This window comes from Mirounga leonina, unplaced genomic scaffold (genome assembly GCF_011800145.1).
Source record: "Mirounga leonina isolate KUSES-001 unplaced genomic scaffold, KU_Mleo_1.0 Mir_447, whole genome shotgun sequence".
Lineage (NCBI taxonomy): Eukaryota > Metazoa > Chordata > Mammalia > Carnivora > Phocidae > Mirounga > Mirounga leonina.
The window spans coordinates 6,038,867-6,060,595 of record NW_023270757.1 but is presented as its reverse complement, the minus strand read 5'-3'; the positions used below and the strand labels follow the sequence as shown (position 1 = coordinate 6,060,595).

Sequence of the window (21,729 nt, the reverse complement as noted above, 5' to 3'; positions counted from 1 at the left end):
GGGTGGCCTCCCTAAGTGGCCCTGCCCAGCTCCAAGGCCCACGCTGAATCTGTCAAGGAGTCAACCCTTGGGAAACCCATCCACCATCTCTGTCACTGCAATTCACAGATCCCCAAATTACCATTATTCCTGAATAATGAACAGCATCTCCATTCTTTTACATATAGAGTCTTTTAACCACACAAGAGGCAGAGTGCAGCAAATTTGCAAATCCAACCCATATCTAGGTGAGTATTTTTTATTATAAAATGTGCAGTTCTGTGTATGGGGGGGGGCACTTGGAGAGGGCCTAAGGTGGGAGGGATGCCTAATGCTGTCGGTAGGATATTTTTCCAACCTTTGCTGCCTCCAGAAAGTGGGTCACTGTATTTTTTTTTAATATTTGAAATCATAATTGATGTAACAAACGAGCCGCCCCCCCCCCCCCCCGCCCAAACTCCTTTCCCTTTGAAAAGTGAAATCATATTAACAGCAATGCAAGAGCTTAGTTGCCATATCAGAACACAGATGCCAAGCTTCCCCAGCTGGTAACTGGGGCCTCCGAGTTTAACTCTTGAATTGTCTGGCAGAGCTATCTCTTATGGCAGAGATATCATGGCACAGAGGGTGAGCTTCTAGCCCTTTATCCGTGAGAAAATGGCTAAGTATCTTATCTTACAATATATGTTCCCACAAAAGTCTCATTAAGCCTTGGAGTACGTCATGCCAGTAAGAGCCACTCTTTATCTGGCGACTTGTGTGTGAGCTAGAATGCAAACAAATGTGCCCTGGAGCTCAGGAGTTCAGTCAAGGACAGGATGCTAGATGGGAAAATTTAGCAGTGTCCCCCCCCAAATCCCACGTGCACACAAACTTTATGCTCTCTGAGCCCTTCGCAAATGCAAGCACACCAGATCATTCTGGAGGGCGGCCTCATTTCAACAAATTCCAAGAGCTTAGTTTTCCCCATAATGGGAAATACCTGCAAATGAAGTGAAATTTATTAAAATGTTAAAATACGCTGTCAACTTGCAAACAATTACCTACATAAGCTTTTCATAAAGAAATAATGGTTACCCAAAAGGATTCTAAAAGTCAGTAACTGAGGGAGGAAAATAATTCTTAGCATTTGCTTCCTCGCTAATGATATGTGACAACCGGGAAGGATTCTATTTCAAAAACAGTAACAATGATTACAACCTCCCCTGTAAACAAGTCACATTTTTCACAACTTTAAAATATACTTTAATTATCATAATGCTTAACAATAAAACAACGAAAGTTGCCATCCAGCAGTGGATCCTGACTTTAAGGGTTCCCCAAGGCTAAAGGAAACTCCTCCTTAATAAGAGCCATAAGCCATGAGAGGTTCCTGGACTCTCTTCAGTATCCGAAACGTGTTTAATAGGAGTGCAAAAGTACGGTCCAAAAATCAGTTAGGCTGACTTAGTTTAAACTCTGATCTGTTCAATTCAGGACAGTAGTTACTATCTCTTGAGATCTTTAAACTTCTTAGTGTGTTTTGACCTCCTTCTTCAAAACCCTTCCCTGCCTCAGGGAAAGCCCAGTCTTCCCCCCCACACACACCCCACCCCACCCCCGTTTCCCCTTCAGACAGGACACAGCCTGGACTCAAGGCCTCCCATAGGCCAGACTTCCTTCTCTGCAGCCCTTTGGGGTAGAACTGCTAATCCTTCTTATTAATTAATGAGATAATGGTGGTTAACCGGAAAGCAATATTAATGCTCACTATCTAGGAAACGTCAACCAAAATTATTTTAGCCTTTTGGTTGGTTTTCCTGGTGTGCAGAACTGTGTTCTGAGAATCTGGCAACATTTTGATGCAGAACTGAGAAATTCAGGAACAGAGGATTTGTATCAGACCTTAACACATAGGTTTCCTCATGAGGCTTTGCTTATTTTCTTTTTTAACATTTACACTGTTCCACGTTAGTCACTAGAAAGAAAAGTTAAATCCTCTCAACATGTTACTATAAAATTTGGAAAGCTGGAAACTCAGGGAACTACAGATTACATAAGAAATAAGCAGTGATGTGACTGAAAGCAAGAGTCAGTCATAATGAATGCATTACACACCACTACATTCAGCTAGCCTTCCACAACCCTCAACGCACACCCCGCATCCTACAGCACACTTACGTCCCAGAAAGGTGTCCTGTGCAGGGTTTGCCTGGTTTTTGTTTTGTTTTGTTTTGCTTGGCTTTCATGAATGCAATAACAAAGACAATATGGGGAATAGGTACCACCTGCCCAAGAATCATTGGACATCTTTAACATCCTTGGGAAAATGGAGGCCACTTTAGAGCTGTTTTTTCCTCTAATCTATCACAGCTTTAAAAAAAAAAAAAACCCAAAAAGCAACAACCTAAAAAATAAAAAGGAAGGGTTTTATATTAGCTAAGGTTTGCCGCAGCAAACAAGCAAGCAGCTCTCATTCAGGGATTGTCAAAAACTTTCCAGTGTGCCCACTGCAATGCGGATGCCAACCAACGAATCAAAGGCATTCAGCAACTAGACAAAGAGGGTCTGATGCCAACCTCGGTGCCACTGGCAACCATTATTGGCATCAAGCACAGTGTCTGCCTTTTTTTTCCCCCTCGCCTGGCACTTCACAAACAAAATGGCGGTTCTTGTAGCAACGGAACAGCCGAAGCGCAGCCCTCTGAATCAATAACGTCAAATGATTTTATGGATTTAAACGCAGTTACTCCCACATGATGTGTATGTTTGAGGTAAAGTGGGGGGCTTATCTAATTTTATAAATGACTGTATTGAACATGACCTTTTACTAATGTGGAGAAATAGAAAAATGGACTAAATTGCGGTCAGTCGGGCTATATGCATCGAAGAAGCTGAATAACAAAGAGATTGAGCTTTAAAGAAATTCCTGCCTTTGTGGCCATGTGATGCAAAGGTCTAATGAACTATATATCAAAAGTGATTTCAAAATGCATAAATTTTTCCCAAAACCATATCAGATGCAGATGTAGTACTAGAGCTTGTGTCAAAGCTCTAGTAACTCTTTCCACATTTCAAAAAAAAGATGAGGCTGCTGGGCATGAAGAAGAAAAAAAAAAAAAGTGTGGGTTGAACCAAAAGAGAAAGAGGGAAAAAGAAAAGCAGAGGAAGTTGGCCAACAATGGAACTTTATTATATGCTGGTCTTTATTTCCTCCTCCAGAAGAGATGCCGTTCGTGATCTCGTATAAATAACCAAGAGGACTATTGACATCTCTAGATCTGGAAATTGTCAATATATTGTAACATCACTCCACACTGCAATGCGGATGCCAACTAACAAATCACAGGCATCCTGAGCTAAACAAAGAGGGTCTGATGCCAATCCTGGTACCAGTGGCAACCATCTTTGGCATTCTCTCTGTTCTTTCTCATGTTTTCCTCCCAGTCATTTAGAAGTGCGGAGATGGAGAAAGAGGGGGGGAAAGGTAATTTTGTTGCTTGTTCTGTTGTAAACATTACAGTTCCCTTTTCTTATTTTTCCCTCATGTCTTTCTTCATACTTCTTTGCCTGATGTATAAAACCGACTTAAGTGGGTTTTCTTGTACTTAGAGGAGAAATAAAGAGTCATGATGGGAGATAGGCAGCACTTTGATTGACTACAGACTTGTCTTTCTAAATGCCTTCCTCAATCAATTGCACTGCAAAATAACATAATTAACCTACATTTGACCAAAAAGAAAAGATATCAGTTTTGAAGAAAGGAAAACACAAAAGCATCCTGATGTGACTTTTTCAAAGAAAGAGCCAACAGATGTTAAGAAGAGATGACGCACTGGCAGGTAGGAGAGGATACCAATTAGATGTACAGGGTAAAATAATGAAAGCTTTTTATGATAGAGATTCAAAAAAACAACAAAATAAATGTTTTATCTGAAAATATGGTCTCCAAGAGTTGCTTAAAACTTCATGACTATCATGACCAATGGTGCAATGCAGAAGGCATCTATGCATTTTTCTTTCTTCAATCTATCTCCACAAATCCAAAGGATATGTTCTTTATTGTCAGTTCATCCACCAAGAGACTTGGCTGCCTGCCCCAGGAGTGAATGTACATGCATGCACACCTCAAGGACTAGCCTTCAAGCAAGTTAAAATGTGAGTAGCAGTGAAGTGGTTGCGAATCTTCCCTCCCTGCACTAAAAAGTTGCATGGCCCACTTTTTAAAACTTTACTTCCAGCCTTGACTTTCACAACACACTTACAACACGTTCACAGTCAATCCAGCACAGATATACAGCCCACCTTAGGATGTCACCTCCTAGACAGCTGTCAATCAAATTAAGTGTCATGTGTTTATGAGCTTTTATTTTAGGACACACAGGGCAAAAATATATTTTTCTCTAAACCATCATTACTTGGACTTCAATTGTTAAATGCATGGTAATGGCAAATGCAATGTCTCGACAACAACAACAAAAGTAAAGTTTCAAATATATCATGTCCAGCATCTTATTTAAAATCAAACTAAAAATTTTTAAATGACATTTAAGCATAGCTCTAACACTATATCAAGGAATTATAAAGACAAGCACGTAACAAGTACCTAGATTTCTGAGTCAAAAGAGTAATTCTGGTATTTCATTTTTTTGGATAATAAGAAAGTTCATACCAATTTACCGAATCCCAGATTTATATAACGAATATCAGATAACCCGTCTGCCACCTCAGTATCTGCAGGCCATTTCCCTACCACCAGGCAAGTTAGGAAATGACCCACCATCTGTGGCAGATCAAACTTCAGTCCACTTTTGGTACGCTGCTTTTTAAAATGATGTTGCTAATACATGGAAATCCGTATCTTGACACATTTATTTGAAGAAAAGAAATCCTCACTTATTTAAAGGAAAATACAAAATAATAATAAAGAAACATATTTCATGAACTCAAAAAATACTCAGCAAAAATATCCCCTATTTTTGACATTTATACCACTGTCTTTATCAGGAATTTTTTTTTTAATAGGTATGGTATGTGGTTTCTGCATTCTTTTTGAGATTTATTTTAAACCAGTGTAACCAGTCCACTTTCTGTTTTTGTTCTGTAAGGAGAGGTGCAACTTTTCTCCTCAGTAAGTTTTGTGAATTCACATTCAAGTAAACTAATGATATTAAGTATTCCCAAGTCACGCTGGGAAAATATTATACCATAAATTATTTAAACAAGAACTATAATCCATCTAATCTATGGCGAATATTACACAATCAAAAGGACGTGTTGATAGATATATTCAAATTAAATAAATCTAGGTCCACGTAAGATACACTTTCTGGTATTGGCTATCTTAAGCATTTTGTAATAGGAAACGTTAATTCTATTTTCGGTGCAATAGGACTAAATTCGTGAGCAAAGTTCATCTACCTTGTTAGTTATGAGGCCAATACAAAGATTATTAAAAAGCGGTTTGACTATTCATAAATAAAGTTACATTTTCAAACTGAGAAATGACTAGACACAAGGAATGCAGTCGAGGACAAAAAGTGAATTGTAATAAACTACACTTTTCAGACTAGTCTGTGTCTTTGAAAAGGTATATTATTTCAAAGACATTCGAAAACGCATCTCTTTGTGGTCTTTCCCAAAACACCCACGCCTATCCGGGTATGAAAGCTCCATGCCTGTGTCCATGGCTGGCCCATGGGAGTGGACATGGGAGTGGAAGAGGGCAGGCCACTCTACCCAGAGGGGGTGAAGGAGATCTAGGGGCCTCGAGGAACATCCAACCCAAGCCAGCTGTTCCGTATATGGGGTTTGTGGGCAGTGTTTGCCGTACTAGAAGAAAGAACAATCTGCTCCTACCTTGCTCCTGCACGTAGTATGCCAAAAACAAATCAAGCTCCTTAACTGATACTGTGATATGATGTGGCTGGACACAAAGTGCTGGGTTTGTGCAATGTGGGGATTTCATGAGCCGCTCTCCATCGGTACTTTCCAAGGGGATGCCTTTGAACAGGATCACCATGACTAGATCCAGACGCCAGACTTTGTCTGCCTGTCGCAGGCAGTCGATTCTCCTAATCTTACCCTTCTGGTCGGGATTGGATAAGACACAGCATGGGTGCTTCTTGCCAGTCACGGTGAGCACAAAGTCCTCTCGATACTCCTGGCGGATGTCTTTGCGCAGTTTGGCCAGGAGCCTGGATGCCCACTTCTGTTTGATTTCAGGCTTTTCGCTGAGAAGCTCATCTTTGACTGCTCTTTCTTCATCCTTTGACATTCGCTTCTCGTGCTTTTTAAAGTACTTGCGTTTCCGAGCCTGCAGGTTGAACCAAGTGTAGGCGATTGCACGGACATGTGGAAGGAGTGCCTCGATGAATGGGTGAAATTCATCCTGTGGAAGATGAAGGGGGGGGAGAAAGAAGACAGACACAGTCAGCTTAGTTTTAAAGGCTCAAAAAATAAATAAATAAATAAATAAATAAATAAATAAATAAATAAATAAATAAAACTACAGTCCATTCCCAATTCATTACAAAAAGTTATGCATAAAAATCACATTCTTTTCTTATTTAAAATTATCAAAATAGCAGGAGAAGAAGAAAATAAAGTATGCCAAGCAGCCCCTTTTCCACCAAAATATACAGGTTGATTCTGCCTCCTAAAAAGAAAATAAGATTTATATTTGTATTTCCACTCTGGCCCCATCCCCCTCATTCCCACCATGCATCCTACATTCCTTAAAACGTAAGTAACCAAGGTGCTTGGCACCTAATTTAATATTTAAATATTTGATTGACCAACTAACACTAAGCAGTACCATTTTACAAAGAACACAGTGAGATTTTTTTTTTTTTAATCGGAGCAGAGCTGTTCAGAAGGCAGGAGCGATGCCACAGTTCATTTCTCTTCTCTGTGGCACAGAAACACAAAGCATATAGATGCTCAGTGTAATGCCACACAGTTCCCGCTTTTGGAGCATGCTCTCAGCAAGAGGCTGCTGGTGGCACAAAGAGCATGCGCCATTAAACTTGATCCATTTTCTTATCAAACGTCCAACATTCCAACACTGAAACAGCACCATTCCAAGAGTGGTAACTAGAGAAACCGGTATACAGTGAGGGAAAGTGGGCAAAGGACACAGCTTGTCGTATCAGTGTCCCGAACAGAAGGTTTCCATACTTTGAGCAGTGCATTCTCTCCCTCCACCACCAGCACTCGCCTCCAAGACACACGCACGCACGCCATACACACACACACTCACTCACTCTCACACTCTATTCTCTCACAGACACGCTCTTCCCGTTTTTCAATAAAAGTTTCCAAAGTTGAAAATAAAAATTACATGAATGTTCTTCCGGCAGCTTTCCTATAGAATCTGAAGCCCCACAGAGTCAGTTAATTTGTTAACCGATCACATGAGTATGGCAATTCTTCTAAACAAAAATCAATCTGAGGTGAACAATGAAAAATGGCAACTTGGCACCAACTTTACATGCTTTGTGTCTCTGCATGCGGTGGCAGGGTGACACCAGGAGTGCACCGCTGGTCACTTACTGCTTTTGTGGAATCAATACAATTCATTTGCTACGCATGTGAATTCTCCGGCCGGAGTGTGGGTGCACGTATGCATGGCTTGTGAGTCTGCACGTGTATCGACTCTCCAGTATCCTGTCTTTTGAATGAAGTGGTTTTACCTTAGGCTCCTGCATTTTCCCTGCCTGTTCCATCTAAGCCTTTTTTTTAAGGGAGGGAGGCAGTGAGCAATGGCAGATCATCTTCACCTACAGATATTTCAAGTTACTTCCCAAAGCAGTTCGTGTTTCATTACTTCCTGCCATAGGTAAAACCTGTCTCATAAGCTTAGGCCTATTACTGCTCAGAGAAAGAGCTAACATCCTGTGCAGGCATACTGTACGCGTGTAATAAACCAAGATCCGAAGCAAATAAGAACTTCCCACCGCGGCCACTTTTCTGGACACACTGAATGCACCGTCACCCCAACCAGGAAAATAACTTTCTCTAACTTACCGTATCCCAACTTAGAATCGACACACTAGGGCTGGTCACCCTGAATTGCGTGGAATAAATTCTATCTAACCAGCAGTCTGATGAATGCCAGGAGGGTAAAGATGAAGAAAGTGCAACTAATGACACTCTAACAAAGAAGGTGGCCAAAGAAAATGCCCTATGGGTTTGAATCCACTTTTAAGATGAAATTCGAGTTTTCAGTGCTAAAGACTACAGCGTGTTCGCGGTATGCGTTTCACACACGGAAAAGGTGTATGTCCCATCCAATCACTAACACAGTTATCAAGTGTTTTAACATATTGCTGTAAACCGTTCCTCCGGCAGAATGAGTATAAATCAAAATTTTATAACAATACAGAATGCAGATGATTACATCACAGCATGAGGCATAACCAAATGCCATAGAGGAAATCATTAAACCGATCAGTAGTTTCCAGCAGAGATTTGAACAATTCGGTTACTATGCGAGCACATTAAACTAGGCCATGGAAAGAGTTAAACCACAATCTGTTCTTTGTGTGGGAAGGCAGCCCTGCTCACAGCAACCACAGCCCATGATAAGACCTCCCTATCTCCATATACTTTCTGATGCCATGCTTTCAGCTTTCACTGTAACTACAAAAACTTTGTTTATCCCCCTTAGAAATAATGCAAAGGAAGCCCCGTTTAAGGAAGTGTGGACTTAAACATGCTTTGGGAACTCACTTCCTATAATCTGACTTTTACTACGATTTATTGATATGATTAAAAAACATACATACATACTCATCAGCTAAGGACTTGAGAATGTAAAGAATAGATGGGGGAGCTTTGTCTCATTCATTTTACCCTTGGCACGCTTTTAAAAATGTTGCATTATTGCAACAGATATTAAGCGGTGCGGTAACTCTTAAGTGCTTACAACCTTAAGTACTATGTTCAGTGACATTTCATTTTCTTATAAAGACATCAAACATACTTTTGATTAAATTTGTTTGAGTTTCAAATCATCTGTCATGTAATAAATCCCAAAATTTTAATAAATTATTTTAAACAATTAAAATGCAAATTTGAAAACTGAATTTGGAATTTGTTAGCAAATGCACACAAAACAATGTGGGTTTTTTTTTTAAGGTTGCCTTGAGTTTGTTGCCAATGCTGCCAAATAATGTTTTAAAACATAGTTTTTTTCTTACTGACAAATGGAAACAGCAAACTTGCTCAGTCCACAAAGTTGCCTTATAAAAATGTTTCAGGGTTTTACTATTCTGTGGATTCCTTTCAAGTGAAACACTTGACAAGGAGACATAACCTCCAAAAAAATGGTAAGTAGAGGTTTGTTATAAGTCACATACACTTCTGTATTAACATGCCTAAAATGTCATCTCCCAAGTGTGACTGTTTTCTAACACTGAGCTGCAATACATTTTTAGTAATTTTGAGTGACACGCATATGAAGCATAGTAACTGTCTTCATCCAAAAAAAAGAAGTGATTAAGGTATTCAAATGTCCTAATTAATAGGTTATCACAATAACACTTTAAACCATTATGAAAGTTTTTTTTTTTTTTTTTTTTTTTTTAAGCTAAGCATGTAAGTGACCTAAGATCTAATGGCTCTACACTAAGGTAATATGCCACCTCTCCCTTTTAGAGTATTTATTAAAATTCATTGACATTTCTCTTTTAAAACTTCCTTTAGTTGAACTAAATTGATAAAATAAATAACCAAGTTACAAATATCAAATGTAAAAGTAAACAATTCTAATTCCACCAGAAATATTTATTTTTCTTTACAGAAACAATGGTTTCCATGAAAGGGATGGAAAATTAGATCAACAGAGAGGTGGAAGAGTAAATACTAGATATTCTTGAGGCACTGCTATATAACAATAAACCATTTAAAATATGTTCCATGAAGAACTTGAAATTTTAATAATTCATTGCAGTCATGCCAAGTGAAAGTTTTATTAAGGATTTACATTATTTTTGGAAAAAGCAAAATATTAAATCATATATGAAGGTTCTTAGTTTTCCTTTTATATCTGATTTGTACTGAAGTATAAATACTGATTTATAAGGATATACTGACACTTTTACATAACATTTTGCTAAATATCAACAACTTTAACTGTAGCTCCTTTTGAATTAAAATTCTTTCTAAAACCTAGATACTTTATTGCAACAGCTGAGACACTTTGTAAAGTTTTCAACCAATTAAGAATGTTTCTCTATTCTGTATTTACACATCCTAAAAAACATTTTGCTATAGCTAATAGACTCTTATAACACAAAGCTAAACTACTGGTCTGATATAAAAGTAACACTATTAATGTAATCTTACTTTTTGCAACACCTTACATTACCTATAAAGACACAGAGATACTGAGAATTGGAAAGCTACAATTCCTTCTTAAGCATAGGCCTGAAATCCCCATAACAGTTTTAATACGTCAACCTAGATTTACATTATTAAAACAAGAGAGAATGTTAGTCATCATGAATTAGTGTTGTTAAGTATGTGTTCTTGAATACTAATGTGATAGCTGAATGATTATGCTGTATATGCTCCTAATATTCCATATGTCACGATGCTGCAATGTTATTTCCAACTTATAGAAATTACGATAAAGCTAGTGACTTTACAGTGCATATTTAGAGGAAATAAAAAAATGCAGTGTAATCACTAGCAAGGTTTCTGAGCAGCTGATGCTAGAAATATAAATTAATATAGAAAAGCAATCCTTTGCAGGTGAGAATAAGTGATGCAGTACTCTGTAAGCGAAAAAGCTTACCTCAATTTGTTTTATTTGAACTAGGCTTCAATAATGTAGAGATAATACCAAATGAACATGGTTTACCAGAAAGAAAAAAATATCCTGCTGATAGGTAATATGAAAGGTAACTTTTACAACTAAAGGTAATTCGTTATACCTGAAACAGTTTCATCGTCATATTTATTGTCCATTATTTGTAGCTTTTAAAATACAAATAACTCAGCAACTCATTTTTCCAGTTTTGTTAAATTAAAGTGCACGTTACTTGCTGAAAATAGCCATATCTAAGTTAATCATACTCAGATGCCAAACAAAATATAAACAATAAAAAATGTGTCAGCCAAAAAGCTACAGGACTGTATCCAATCACTGAATAAGCCTTATCATTGTTTTCATCTTCATTCACAATTTATGAATGCCTCGGTCCTTTCCAATCACAATGGCTTCTAATTGTCATACAATTGAAATCTTAATCATTTGTCCATTATAAAAATGTATCATCGTGATACTGGATTTTTTAAAAAATTATAACACAACTAAGACCTGGCAACACTTCTTTAACTGTGTAGTTTTCTATGGCAATGTCCAAGAAAATGGTTATCAATTACCAATGGTGACACTTCCTCCTCAAAGCTGAAGTCAACAGTCCCACACCTTTTGAGGTTTAAAATAATGCTTCAAATAACAACTCTGGGCTGATATTTAGTTAGTTCGCCAGTTGGTTAGTTAGCTGGGCAGCGATGAAAACCGCCCCCAGGTAAGTCCGTTCGGTCTCACCACTTTTCCATTTGACCGTCTGGCTTAAAATTATATAAATTGTGTTCTTAAAAATGCATCAAGCCAGTGCTTTATTTCATAACGTTGTTCCTAAAGTCTTAGGACAATTTTCAAAGTGAATTTTTTTTAAAATGACCTTACTTTTCCAGCATTACTTTCTGCCTTCCGAGCTACGCCCAAATATCATCAAATGAACAGGTCTCCACAAAATGAACATGTTCTAAAGTCCTTAACTTTCCCCAAGACCAACTAACTCGTGTCAACGTAAAGACTGCCTTTGTGGTGTGGTCACTGGAAACCTCAAAGTGCGGATCACGATGGACCAGAGTTTCAGATCCCCAAATTAAGCAAAGGAATGGGTCTCCGGACCACAGCCTCCGACTCGCTTCGTCGCCCGCCCACTGCCTGCAGCGGAGTCCACAGGCGCCCACAAGGACTCGTGCTACAGTCCCCTCGCCCAAGTTCACCGGTTGTTTATAAGGGCTCGGTCCCTCCGGAAAGCTCCTCTAAAGCCCGAGTCGGTCTCAGCGCTCCAGCGACCGACAGGGGCGGCGGTCACCCTGGGCAGGGGCGCCGCACAGCAGCAGGCACTCGGGGGGCCGCGCAGGGGCTGGCGCTCCCGGGCCGGGGCCCTGCCCACCCCCGGCGGCCGCGCCCGGCCCAGCCGCCCTGGCAGCGCGCGGGCGCCCGCTCCCCGAGCCCAGGGCGCGGGGTCGGGCGCGCGGAGTGGCCTCGGGCGAGCGGCCGCGCGCCGGCTCCCACGCCGCCCCGCAAAGCCCGCCGCAGCTCCGGGCCACTTCTGCGAGGGACAGGGATGTACGGAGGTTAACTAAAGCCGTTAACTGTCCGCAGACGAGAGCAACAAAACAAAACAAAGGCACTTCGGACTAGAGAGAAAGCTCGAGAGAGCGACCGAGACATGTACCTGAGTGAGACAGATGGGAGAATACATCATGACTTCGCCTTAAAACGCACTTTCCCGGAGATGCGCAAGAAAATCTTCGAGAAGCAAGAATTTCATCTATTCATTTTACAGTCATCTGAGCCCCGCGATGCGTTCAATCAGGACGGGGCTCTGCGCTGGATCACCGCAACTTCACAACAAACCCAGTCCTCCTTAAATAGCCAAAGATTCAAGTTCACTCGGCGTGCTAGATTTCCCGGGGTGAAATCCAATCTACACTTTTAACCCTCTTGCAGTCCGAGCGCGCTGGCCCTGCTCGCCGAGGCCGCCGCCGCCGCCGCCGGTGTTGGCTGCTTTTCGCCTGGGTTTGGGATTTATTTTCTGTTTTGCAGTTGTTGTTGTTGTTGGGGGCTAGGGGGTGCGCGAAGGTTCGGCGTGGGTTGGATTGGGGTGGTAGTTGGTGGTGAAATGCTTTTTTAAAAAAGGCGGGGAGGGGGGGCGCGGGAGAGAGCGCGGGAGGGAGAGCGAGGAGAATGTGTCACCGCGCTGGGAAAGTTCAAGGTTACAGCCCCGAGCACTGCGGCAGGATTCCGGAGTGGCGATCGCCAGCGAAACTTTGCCGCGAGCCGACCATGTGTGTGCGCGAGGGGGAGCGTGAGCGAGTGCGCGCGGGTGGCGGGGCGCGCGCGGGAGAGGGCCGGGTGGGGGCGGGGTGGGTGGGGGAGAAGGGAGAGGCTGGGGTGAGGGAGGGGGCTCGGGCGCAGGTCTCCCGGGCGGAAGAGGCTCGCGGCGCGGCCCCCGGCTGCAGCCGCCGCCGCCGCCCGCGCCGGCTCTTCCGCGCCCGGCCGCCCGCCTCGCACCGCGTCTGACCGGGCCGAGCGAGGAGGCTGCTGCTGCCGCCGCCGCTGCCCAGAGCCCGGGGGGATCGGAACGAGCTCCTGAAAAATCCCAAACGATAAATCCCGCTCTCCCGCTCGGCTCCAAACTCGTCTCTTTTCTGCTCTGGGCTCTTTTTTCCCCTCCCTCTCTCGCTTTCTTTCGTTGCAAAACTTGGAAGTTGAAATTTTCACCGGTTCCACCCTCTGGACCCCGCTCGAGCTCTCTCCAAATCAGACTTAAGGATTGTTTTATTATTTAATTACACAATCATCGCTTTACTCCTCCTCCTGCAAACGCGCATTCCTTTTGCACCAGCCTCTCCACACCCCCCGCCCCCCACCTTCCTCCTCCTCCTCTTGCTTCTCTCTTTCTCTTCTCTCTCTCTCTCTCCCTCTCATTTGTTAAAGGTCTAATATCGGTGCAACAGAACCATGACTTTTTTTTCTTTCCAAACTAGATCTTTCCGCCCTTTGGGCAAGTCCCGCACTCTCCCCACACCACCACACACACATACACACCCCCGAAAGCCCGCCCTGGAAGAGGTATTTCTGTGCTCGCTGCGGACTCTTTAAGCCGCGGGAACATCCGAGTGGGAGAAGCACTGAGCCGGTCTGGGCCCGAGAAAGGAACGAATGGAAAATTCCCTCACACCCAGGCCGCCCCGGGGCCCAGGCTGGGGCGCCGACTCTCGCACCCGGGGCGGGCGCGGTCCGCCAAGCCCGCCGGCTGAAGGGAGGAGGGGCAGGCCGAGGAGGCGGGGGCCTGAGCGAACTTCGGCTCAAGTAGTTGGGGAGCGCCGGCGCGGACGGGGGGCGGGGGCGGGGTCCTCCGGGGTCTCCCCAGCGCGAGCCCGCGCCCCGGGGCAGCTCGGCAGAAGCGGCGCGCCGCGCTTCGCCGCCGTTTGCCGCGCTCCCGGGGGTGCCCCGTGCACGTGGCCTCGCTCGGAGCGGGAGGATCGGGCCGAGCTGCCGCCGCCGCCTCCTGCTCCCTCCTCCTTCTCCTCCTCCTCCCGCGGCCCGCTCCGCTCTCCTCCTCCTGCAGCCCCGCTGGCTCGCTCCCAATCCCCACCCCCTGGGGCCCGGGGCGCCGGCGGAAAGCGGCTCCCTCCCCGCCGGGGTGCAGGCAGGGCGGGGCGGCGGCGCGCCCGAAGCTGCGGGGAGGGCGGGCGCGCGCGCGAGCGGGGTGCGTGTGCCGCTACAGCCCTGCAGAGGCGGCCGCGCCGGCCTCGCTCCCGCGCGGAGGGCCCCGCCCCCACCCCGGCGACGAGCCGCGGGGTCCCGAGTGAATGAACTTGATTTCGGGTATTTGGAGGGAGGCGATTTGCCTTGCACCCTTTCTGTACGCGCCCGCGGGCGCGCGCGCGTACACACACACACTCACACACACACACACACACCACTCCCCGCCCCCCAAATTCCGGTTTTCGGCAAGGGGTGGGTGGGGAAGAGGTGGAAGCAAAGGCTGTCCAGACAATGGAGAGAGGAAAAGTGAGTGCCAGGGGCTCCGCGTCTACCTAGCTGGGGGCCGCCAGGGGCGGTTGGGGCCACGAAGAGGACTCGACTGCCCCTGCTCCCAACTGTGCTGTTGGGGTCTGGCGGGGCTCTCTGATTCTCCTTCCCTCTTCTCCTCTTCCTCTCTTTCGGTTTTCTTCCTCAACTTTCTCCTTTCTCTCGCTCTTTCCCGCTTCTGCCCACCGCCCCCCCCCCCGGTCCCCCCAGCGGACCTGAGGGAACCAGTGACTTTTTCCTTCACCAAGTGGGAGTTATCCACATCAAGCATTTCACAACGACACATCAAGAAAAGTAGGCAGGTTCAAGTCAACCATGAAATGGTCACTTTTTAACCCCGTCCTGTCCTCATTAGGGAAATGCTCAAACACAGTCCGTTTTCAAAGAGCGCTCTTAATGAGGCGAGCTTGCCAAGTCTACCAGCTGCAGCCCCCGTAAACCCAGAGCCCAAAGAAGAAAGGCGCTGGGGGGTGGGGAGCTGAGGAGGCCGGAGAGGGGGAGCGGTGGATCAGGGAAGACAGGTAAAGTCGGGGAAATTTCGAGAACTGCCCCGAGTTAACCCTTCAGGGCACACACCACTGGGAGCAGCCTCCCTGCTCCCCCCGGAGGCAAATCCTCTAGTCAGCGTTCTGACAACGTTAATTTCCTTTGTGTGGGTCATTTCTTCTTTTTGAAAAGCCAGGATAAAGTTGACAGTCTTTATAGATGAAAGGATGAGGTGACAGTCGGGATTAATGCAAATAAATACTCGTTTCTCTCTCAGAAAATTTTAGGCGATCTCAGATTAAATATAAAAACCCCAAAGCATCACTTTGTATCGCACATTATGCTGCCTCTCTCTTCTCTCGTAGCGAAGTCTGAGGGGAGGGGGCGGGGAAGCGTTACTGATAATACCAGCTTTAACTACTGGAGTTTCCCTTTGAACAAATATTCAATTTAACCAGAGTTAATTTACCATAAAAGACATTCCCCTTGGCACGAATGCACTCATGTCCTTGAACACACCTCTTTGAATGCCTGGGCTCTTACAGAAGCCATTATTCCGGGGTCTCTTTAAAAATCCGGAGCCCATCTCTCTCTTTCTCTCCCTCCCTCCCTCCCTTCTTCCCTCCCTCCACACCACACCACCCCCAGTGAAATCCTGGCACCCAGAGAGCGCTCCTTTCAGCCAGAGATCCCAGAACCAGCCGCTGTCCCCTGGCAAAAGAGGCCCAGGGCTGAGCCCTGGGCAAGTGTCTGCAGAGGTCGTACCCCTCCTCCCCTATTAGCTTCCCTTACCAACAGAAACCATTTCCCTCTGCCACCAAAACTAGGTTGCATCCAAAAGTTTCTCACAAGCTTAAAAAAGAAAAGCGAAAAATTGACAACTGTTACACAGAAGAACCCACAAATCTGCAGCAGCACCAGGGGTGAAGAAGCAGCGACAGACCCAGGTAAGATCCCAGAGAAGTGAAGATGTCTGGGGCCTCCCAGGCCTATCTCTGAGGGGTTCAAATCTCTCTCAGGTGCTCCGTGTTTGTAGAGCGCTTGTGGTTGGGGACAGTCTGATGAGCATGGAGGATGCTTGGTAGTTTTGAGTTTTGATGTGTTTCCAAGAAAAGGGAAATTGAGAAAGGAGTAATGGTGAGATGGGGTGAACGAAAAAGGAAGAAAGAATGAGCAACAGAGACATCCTGGAAGGGCTTCCTGGGTGCTCAGTTTATATGGCTTTGACTGGCCATTCAGGCCTGGGAGCCATGGGCAGGATGGCTGACATTCCCTCCCACACCCCCCCAAAAAACACTGCTTCTTGTCCAGCCAATGTCAAGGTCACTGCAGGCCTTCCCAGGATGAACTTTAAGGGAGACTTTTGTAAAGAGAGACTGGTAGATTTGGGTGTATGGGACATCTGGCTTCTCTCAGAACATTCATCCATTACCTTTGATTTGAGAAGTACCAATCTTTTAAAACCCAGGTAGAAGAGTAGAGAGAGGAATTGAGAAAGTACATGCATTTTATTCACTTTCCCTTTTTTCCAGAATGTCTGTGCCATGGTATTAAGAGTGCTGTTAAAGTATCTCTGAGAAGTTTCTGATACTATTAAAATGGGCCAAACACTTCTTAGCTTTGGATACTTACCTCTCCCTAAACTCTCTTTCTTCTCTCTCCCCCACACCAAAAGGTAATGACAAGCCAATTGCATTCACCCCAAAATCTGGTTTGAGGAACTAGAAAGAAGTGAAAGCCTCCTGCAGCAACAGGAATATTTGATATTTCAGAATTGCTAAAATCTCCTCCCTATATCACTTACTCCCTGCCACCTTAGAGAGGAAAAAAGTTTCTTTGCTGACAGTTTGTTGACTTCAAGAAGGAATGCCAGTGCTTCGGGAGACTGGATTTTTCAAAACTCAATTGTATATTTGAAAAATTAAGCAAGTTACCCAGTTGGAGCCTTTCACCGACCTCCAGAGAGGACTTGACATCTGAAGTATCTATCAATATTGATTTTCTTTTAACCTTCTCCCTTCTAAAGAAACTCAGTGACAGGTTGCAAATCCTGGGCAGTTTAGGGAAAGGTTTCTTGGAGCTTAACAAAGCTGTCATTTTCAATACACCCGATGACTTTTTTTTTTTTTTTTTTTAGCTCTTGAATGTGATTTGAGGGGAGGCTCAACAACCACACACCCTGGCCCTATCGCCAATATCAATATTTTAAAACTAAATACAAAAGAGACAGATGACCTCCTGACCCCAGGAAACAGGCCTGCAAAACTGCAAGTATCCACCACACCATGCCCAGGGACCTTTCCTTCTTCCAGATGAACCACAAAAATCATACATGTGTAGCCGGGAAAACACAATTTCATATCCACAAGCAGGAACACCAAAAATCCACTCAAAAGCACATACATAAACAACCAACAAGTACTGAAATTGCCTGCACTTGATGGGAATTGCAAAATCATGCCCAGCTCTCTCAGCCCTTAAACTACTACTGTCAAATTAGGGTAGCAATTTTTCCCTCCTAGGAAGTTCACAACTGGTTAGCTTCCCCACCCCACCCTCCCACCCCCCACTGCCAGTGCTTTCTCTTTCACTGAAACGAATAAATAACCGTGGACTTTTCTTCCCTCCTCTGGGAGCTGTTTGGTGTCCCCTGAGGACAAAACTAAATGAGAAAAATGACGCTGTTAATAATGTCGCTGCTGAAATGCCTGTACTCGACTGTTAAAAAAAAAAAAAATACTATCCCACTAAGTGTGCTTACATTTCGGGCACATTTACAAGCCACGACTGAATGTGAACAGCGATTGGGCCAGATTCCTCTATTAAGGTTAGCCGGTTTCCACTTCTCTCCAGAGATGAAGCCAGTTCATCAGCAGAGATTCCCAACTTCTGAAGACATTTGCTCCTGGATTACAAAGTCAGCAGTTGCCTGAAACTTTTGCATGATTTATTTTAAGCCTTGAAAATCATGGTAATAATTGCCTTGCTTTACTCACAATAGTTCAAAAGTTACATACACTCTCAATACCCAGTCTCTTCTCTGCTGAGACTGAGAGTGTTGTAGTTATTTTTTCAAAACAGCTTTTTCAAAATAGCTGGCCTTTAAAGTAAAACTATACTATCATCTTATTTCTACGTATAAATCGATTTTTTGTTACTCATCTGCATACACCTTTGTGACATGAAAACAGATCGGTTTTAAGGAGATGTTTAAAAAGCTTTATCCAAAATAGCCAAGTAGTCTTTACATTCTATATTAAGAAGTGCAGAAGGTGTACTGCAAAGAAACTCAAACTTTCTGCACCCCTTTCTCCAATTCTTCCTTTGAAAACTGCCATTCTGTTTCAAAATCAAAATAACGCATAACAACAGAATTGTGCGTTTTAACTGTCAAATTAAAATTTAACAAACAATGTGTAATTACAAAGAGAAAAGACAAACAATTGGGCCTACACAAAATATATGTTCAGTAAACTTTATCTCTGAAATGTTTTAACAACACAGAAAGTTAATAAATTTCAAAGCAATAATATTGTCAAATTGTGTGATGTCAAAAGCTCTAAAAGCAAGGTTACAAATGTTCGTGACATCATATTCACTCATAATTATGCTGCTGCTCAGTCTGATCATATTAAAATTAAATAGATGTCTATGTCTGCTAAAGAATAAAAGGAATTTATTTTGGACATCAAACAATGAAACTGTCACCATTTATTGTATGAAACACTCAGCTAATCAATTTCCTATTAAAACAGCTTTCAACAATACTCAGCTTTAAAATTCATCGGGGCCAGTAAAAACCTTTTCCCAGTGCACAAGAATGCAGTCCCAACCACGACGATAATTACCCTTCTAATACTTTTATTGCCCAAGCACTTTTTCCTGTACTCCCCATCAGTTAGGCAAGAATCTGCAGTATATTGTATCAGTGAGTTGGAGTGCTTGACCTTTGCCCACATATGATTTAATAGGGACTTTTCAGCGCTGGAGCTTTCTCCATCTCTCATACCATTAAATGAAAACATCAAACCTCAAATGTAAAACTGGAAACCACAACGTTTTGTGTTTCACAACTCTTTGCAGTTTCTACTTGGCTGCTTAAAGGTCAGCTTCTTAGCCTCACGATTCTCCCCACCGCCCCCCCCATACAGTAAAGGTACTCAAAAGTCACACTAATTCTGATTTTGATTAAATCTTGAACTACCCAATCAGATACACACATGCACCCTGCTTATTTACACGTGCATTCTTCTTCTAACCACATAAGCATGCCTGTATGGCTTTCTGGATTTATTCCATTTTAGAGCTGATTTAAATGTCTGTTCAGTATGGGTTCAAAAGTTAACTTTTTCCCGCCTGTTGGAAAATTAAAATTACAAAGGATGGTGCTATAAGATTCATTCAAAGAACGTTAGAGTTAATCTTGTGTATTTTGGCGCCTTTTCCCTGCCAGCTACTGTACTGGGGGGGGGGGGGGGGGGGGGCTTGGAGATCTTGTCTGTCCCGTCTCAAGTTCAATGGCAGTTCTTCTAACCGGAGGAGAAGATGGCCATGTTCACAGCCCTAATAGTAATTCCAATCACGCCATTTCGGCATCTTGTGTCAAAGTCGAAACTGGCTTCCCCGCCCCCTTCAACCTGAAAGCTGCCAAGTCCTCACACACTCCGCATTCAACCACAACTTAATGGATGGGATATTGTGCATTAAAATGTGTCCCAGACATACTGGCGAAGAGAGCACAAGGGAAAAGAGAGGCGCGCGCGCTCACACACACACACACACACACACTTAAAGGGGTAAAAATCCTAGAGCAAAACCAACGGGACTTAAAAAAAGTATTAGGAGCGGAAGAAATCCATCATAATCTTTTTTTAAACGGGGAGGGAGGTGTGGGAGGACTAACAATTGGATCCTGCAACTTCAGGGACAAGGTGGAGGGGAACTAAATTTGGGAACAAATACTAATTTTTAAAAACTCTTAACACACGAACCAGAGCTAAGTAAACTAACTACCCTCACTTATTTTAAAAAATGCACTTTTAAATGAGAATATGTAACAAAGCTGTGCATATTCACCTTAAAGTAGAGGGAAGAATGCTATAAAAAGAGAGAATGGACTACAGGGTACAACTAAAATATCATTTGTACAGTAATTTTTTTCCAGCATTGGGAGGAGGAGAAAATAGGGAATTAAGCAGGGAAAATGCTACATTTCACAGTTTGGGTTCACAATGTTATCCACGGATTCCCGCCATAAAAGTGTGACACATATACTAAAGTTGCTAAAGGTAAAAAAAAAAAAAAAAAAAAAGTATTTGCGTTGGCCTGGAAATCCAGCATTATAGCTCAACCTGTAAAGCAGATGACATTTAGGTAAAACAGTCACTTCACAATGCACAAACAGGGAAAAAAAAACTGTGTTTGGGGTGAAGGGGTGCAAGGGAAGAACAAGACGAGCAAATAAAACCCATCATTTCAAAGTCACATACCATTGCACTGTATTGCATTAAATAAAAGCGATCTTGAGTCTGCAACAGAACCCTGGGCCGCGGACTTCACGTGTCTCAGGTACAGATTTGTGGATTTTCTCAAGGGTTGTTTGGGTGTCGCTTTTTGTGCTTAGTTTAAAAAAAAAAAAAGGAATCCGGGAGTAGTCTTTTATTTTTTAAATTATTATGTCTGCAAAGCCCCAATTCTTTGCCCGAGAAGAAAAAGTCAAGTGTAAAAGCAAGCAGCCCCCTCAGTCTAGCTATCCAGTGTTCCTTCCTCTCACTTGCAGAAGACTGTCTCTCGTGGTTGACCTGAACGCCGTCCAGAGTGATAAGTGTGTGTGTGTGTCTGTGTGTGTGTGTGTGGCGTGCGGTGTGTGTGTGGCGTGTATGCGTGTGTGTTCGGTGGGCTCTTTATTGTTGTTTTACCACGGCTGCTCTAGGGGAGGGGGCTGCCTCCCCTCCCGGGCTCCGGGCGCGCCCCGCAGCGGCAGCGGGCGCGGCCGCGGGGGCGCGCGCTCGCCCCTTCCCCGCCCTCGGATTGGCCTGGCCGGCGGCGGGGCTGCCCCGGAACCGCCACCCGCCCACGCACCCTTTCCGCGCCCGGGCCGCCCTCGTCCCGCCGTCGCCTTCCAGCCTTTCTCTTTCTCGGGCTCGCCGGCCGCCCCGCCCCGCCCCGGCCGCCCCGGTGCGCGGGAAGCGCGGCTCTTCGCTTCCGCCTGGCGGCGGGAAGGAAGCCGAAAGGAGGAGGGGGAGGCGGGGGGGCGGGCGCGCGGCGATGCATATTCATCAGGGCGCCCGAGGCGGCGGAGGCGGGAGCGGGCCCGAGTGGGTGTGGCGGCCTGCGCGGCGCGGGCGCCCCTCGCGAGTGGCGGCTCTGCTCTTTGTGCGGCGCGGGAGGGGCAGGAGCGCGGCGAGGGCGGGCGAGGAGGGCGGCGCCGCCTG

General features: G+C 44.5%; 1 protein-coding gene and 1 long non-coding RNA gene across 6 annotated transcripts in view; one reads left to right on the top strand and one right to left on the bottom strand.

Moving 5' to 3' along the window:
- Nucleotides 1–13,127, bottom strand: part of NFIB (nuclear factor I B) — a 235,200-nt gene extending 222,073 nt beyond the window's left edge. For all 5 annotated transcript variants that reach the window (XM_034987974.1, XM_034987976.1, XM_034987975.1 and 2 more), the window contains exons 1-2: nucleotides 12,444–13,127; nucleotides 5,818–6,349 (exon numbers count right to left, since the gene is read on the bottom strand). In XM_034987974.1, the coding sequence (XP_034843865.1) occupies nucleotides 5,818–6,349; nucleotides 12,444–12,473 (562 nt within the window). In that variant the 5' untranslated portion in view covers nucleotides 12,474–13,127. The remainder of the gene's footprint in view (nucleotides 1–5,817; nucleotides 6,350–12,443) is intronic.
- A 1,431-nt stretch (nucleotides 13,128–14,558) lies between these two features.
- LOC117999060 overlaps nucleotides 14,559–21,729 on the top strand; it is a 41,346-nt gene continuing 34,175 nt past the window's right edge. Inside the window, exon 1 of the long non-coding RNA XR_004676192.1 lies at nucleotides 14,559–16,242. This is a non-coding gene — a long non-coding RNA (uncharacterized LOC117999060). The remainder of the gene's footprint in view (nucleotides 16,243–21,729) is intronic.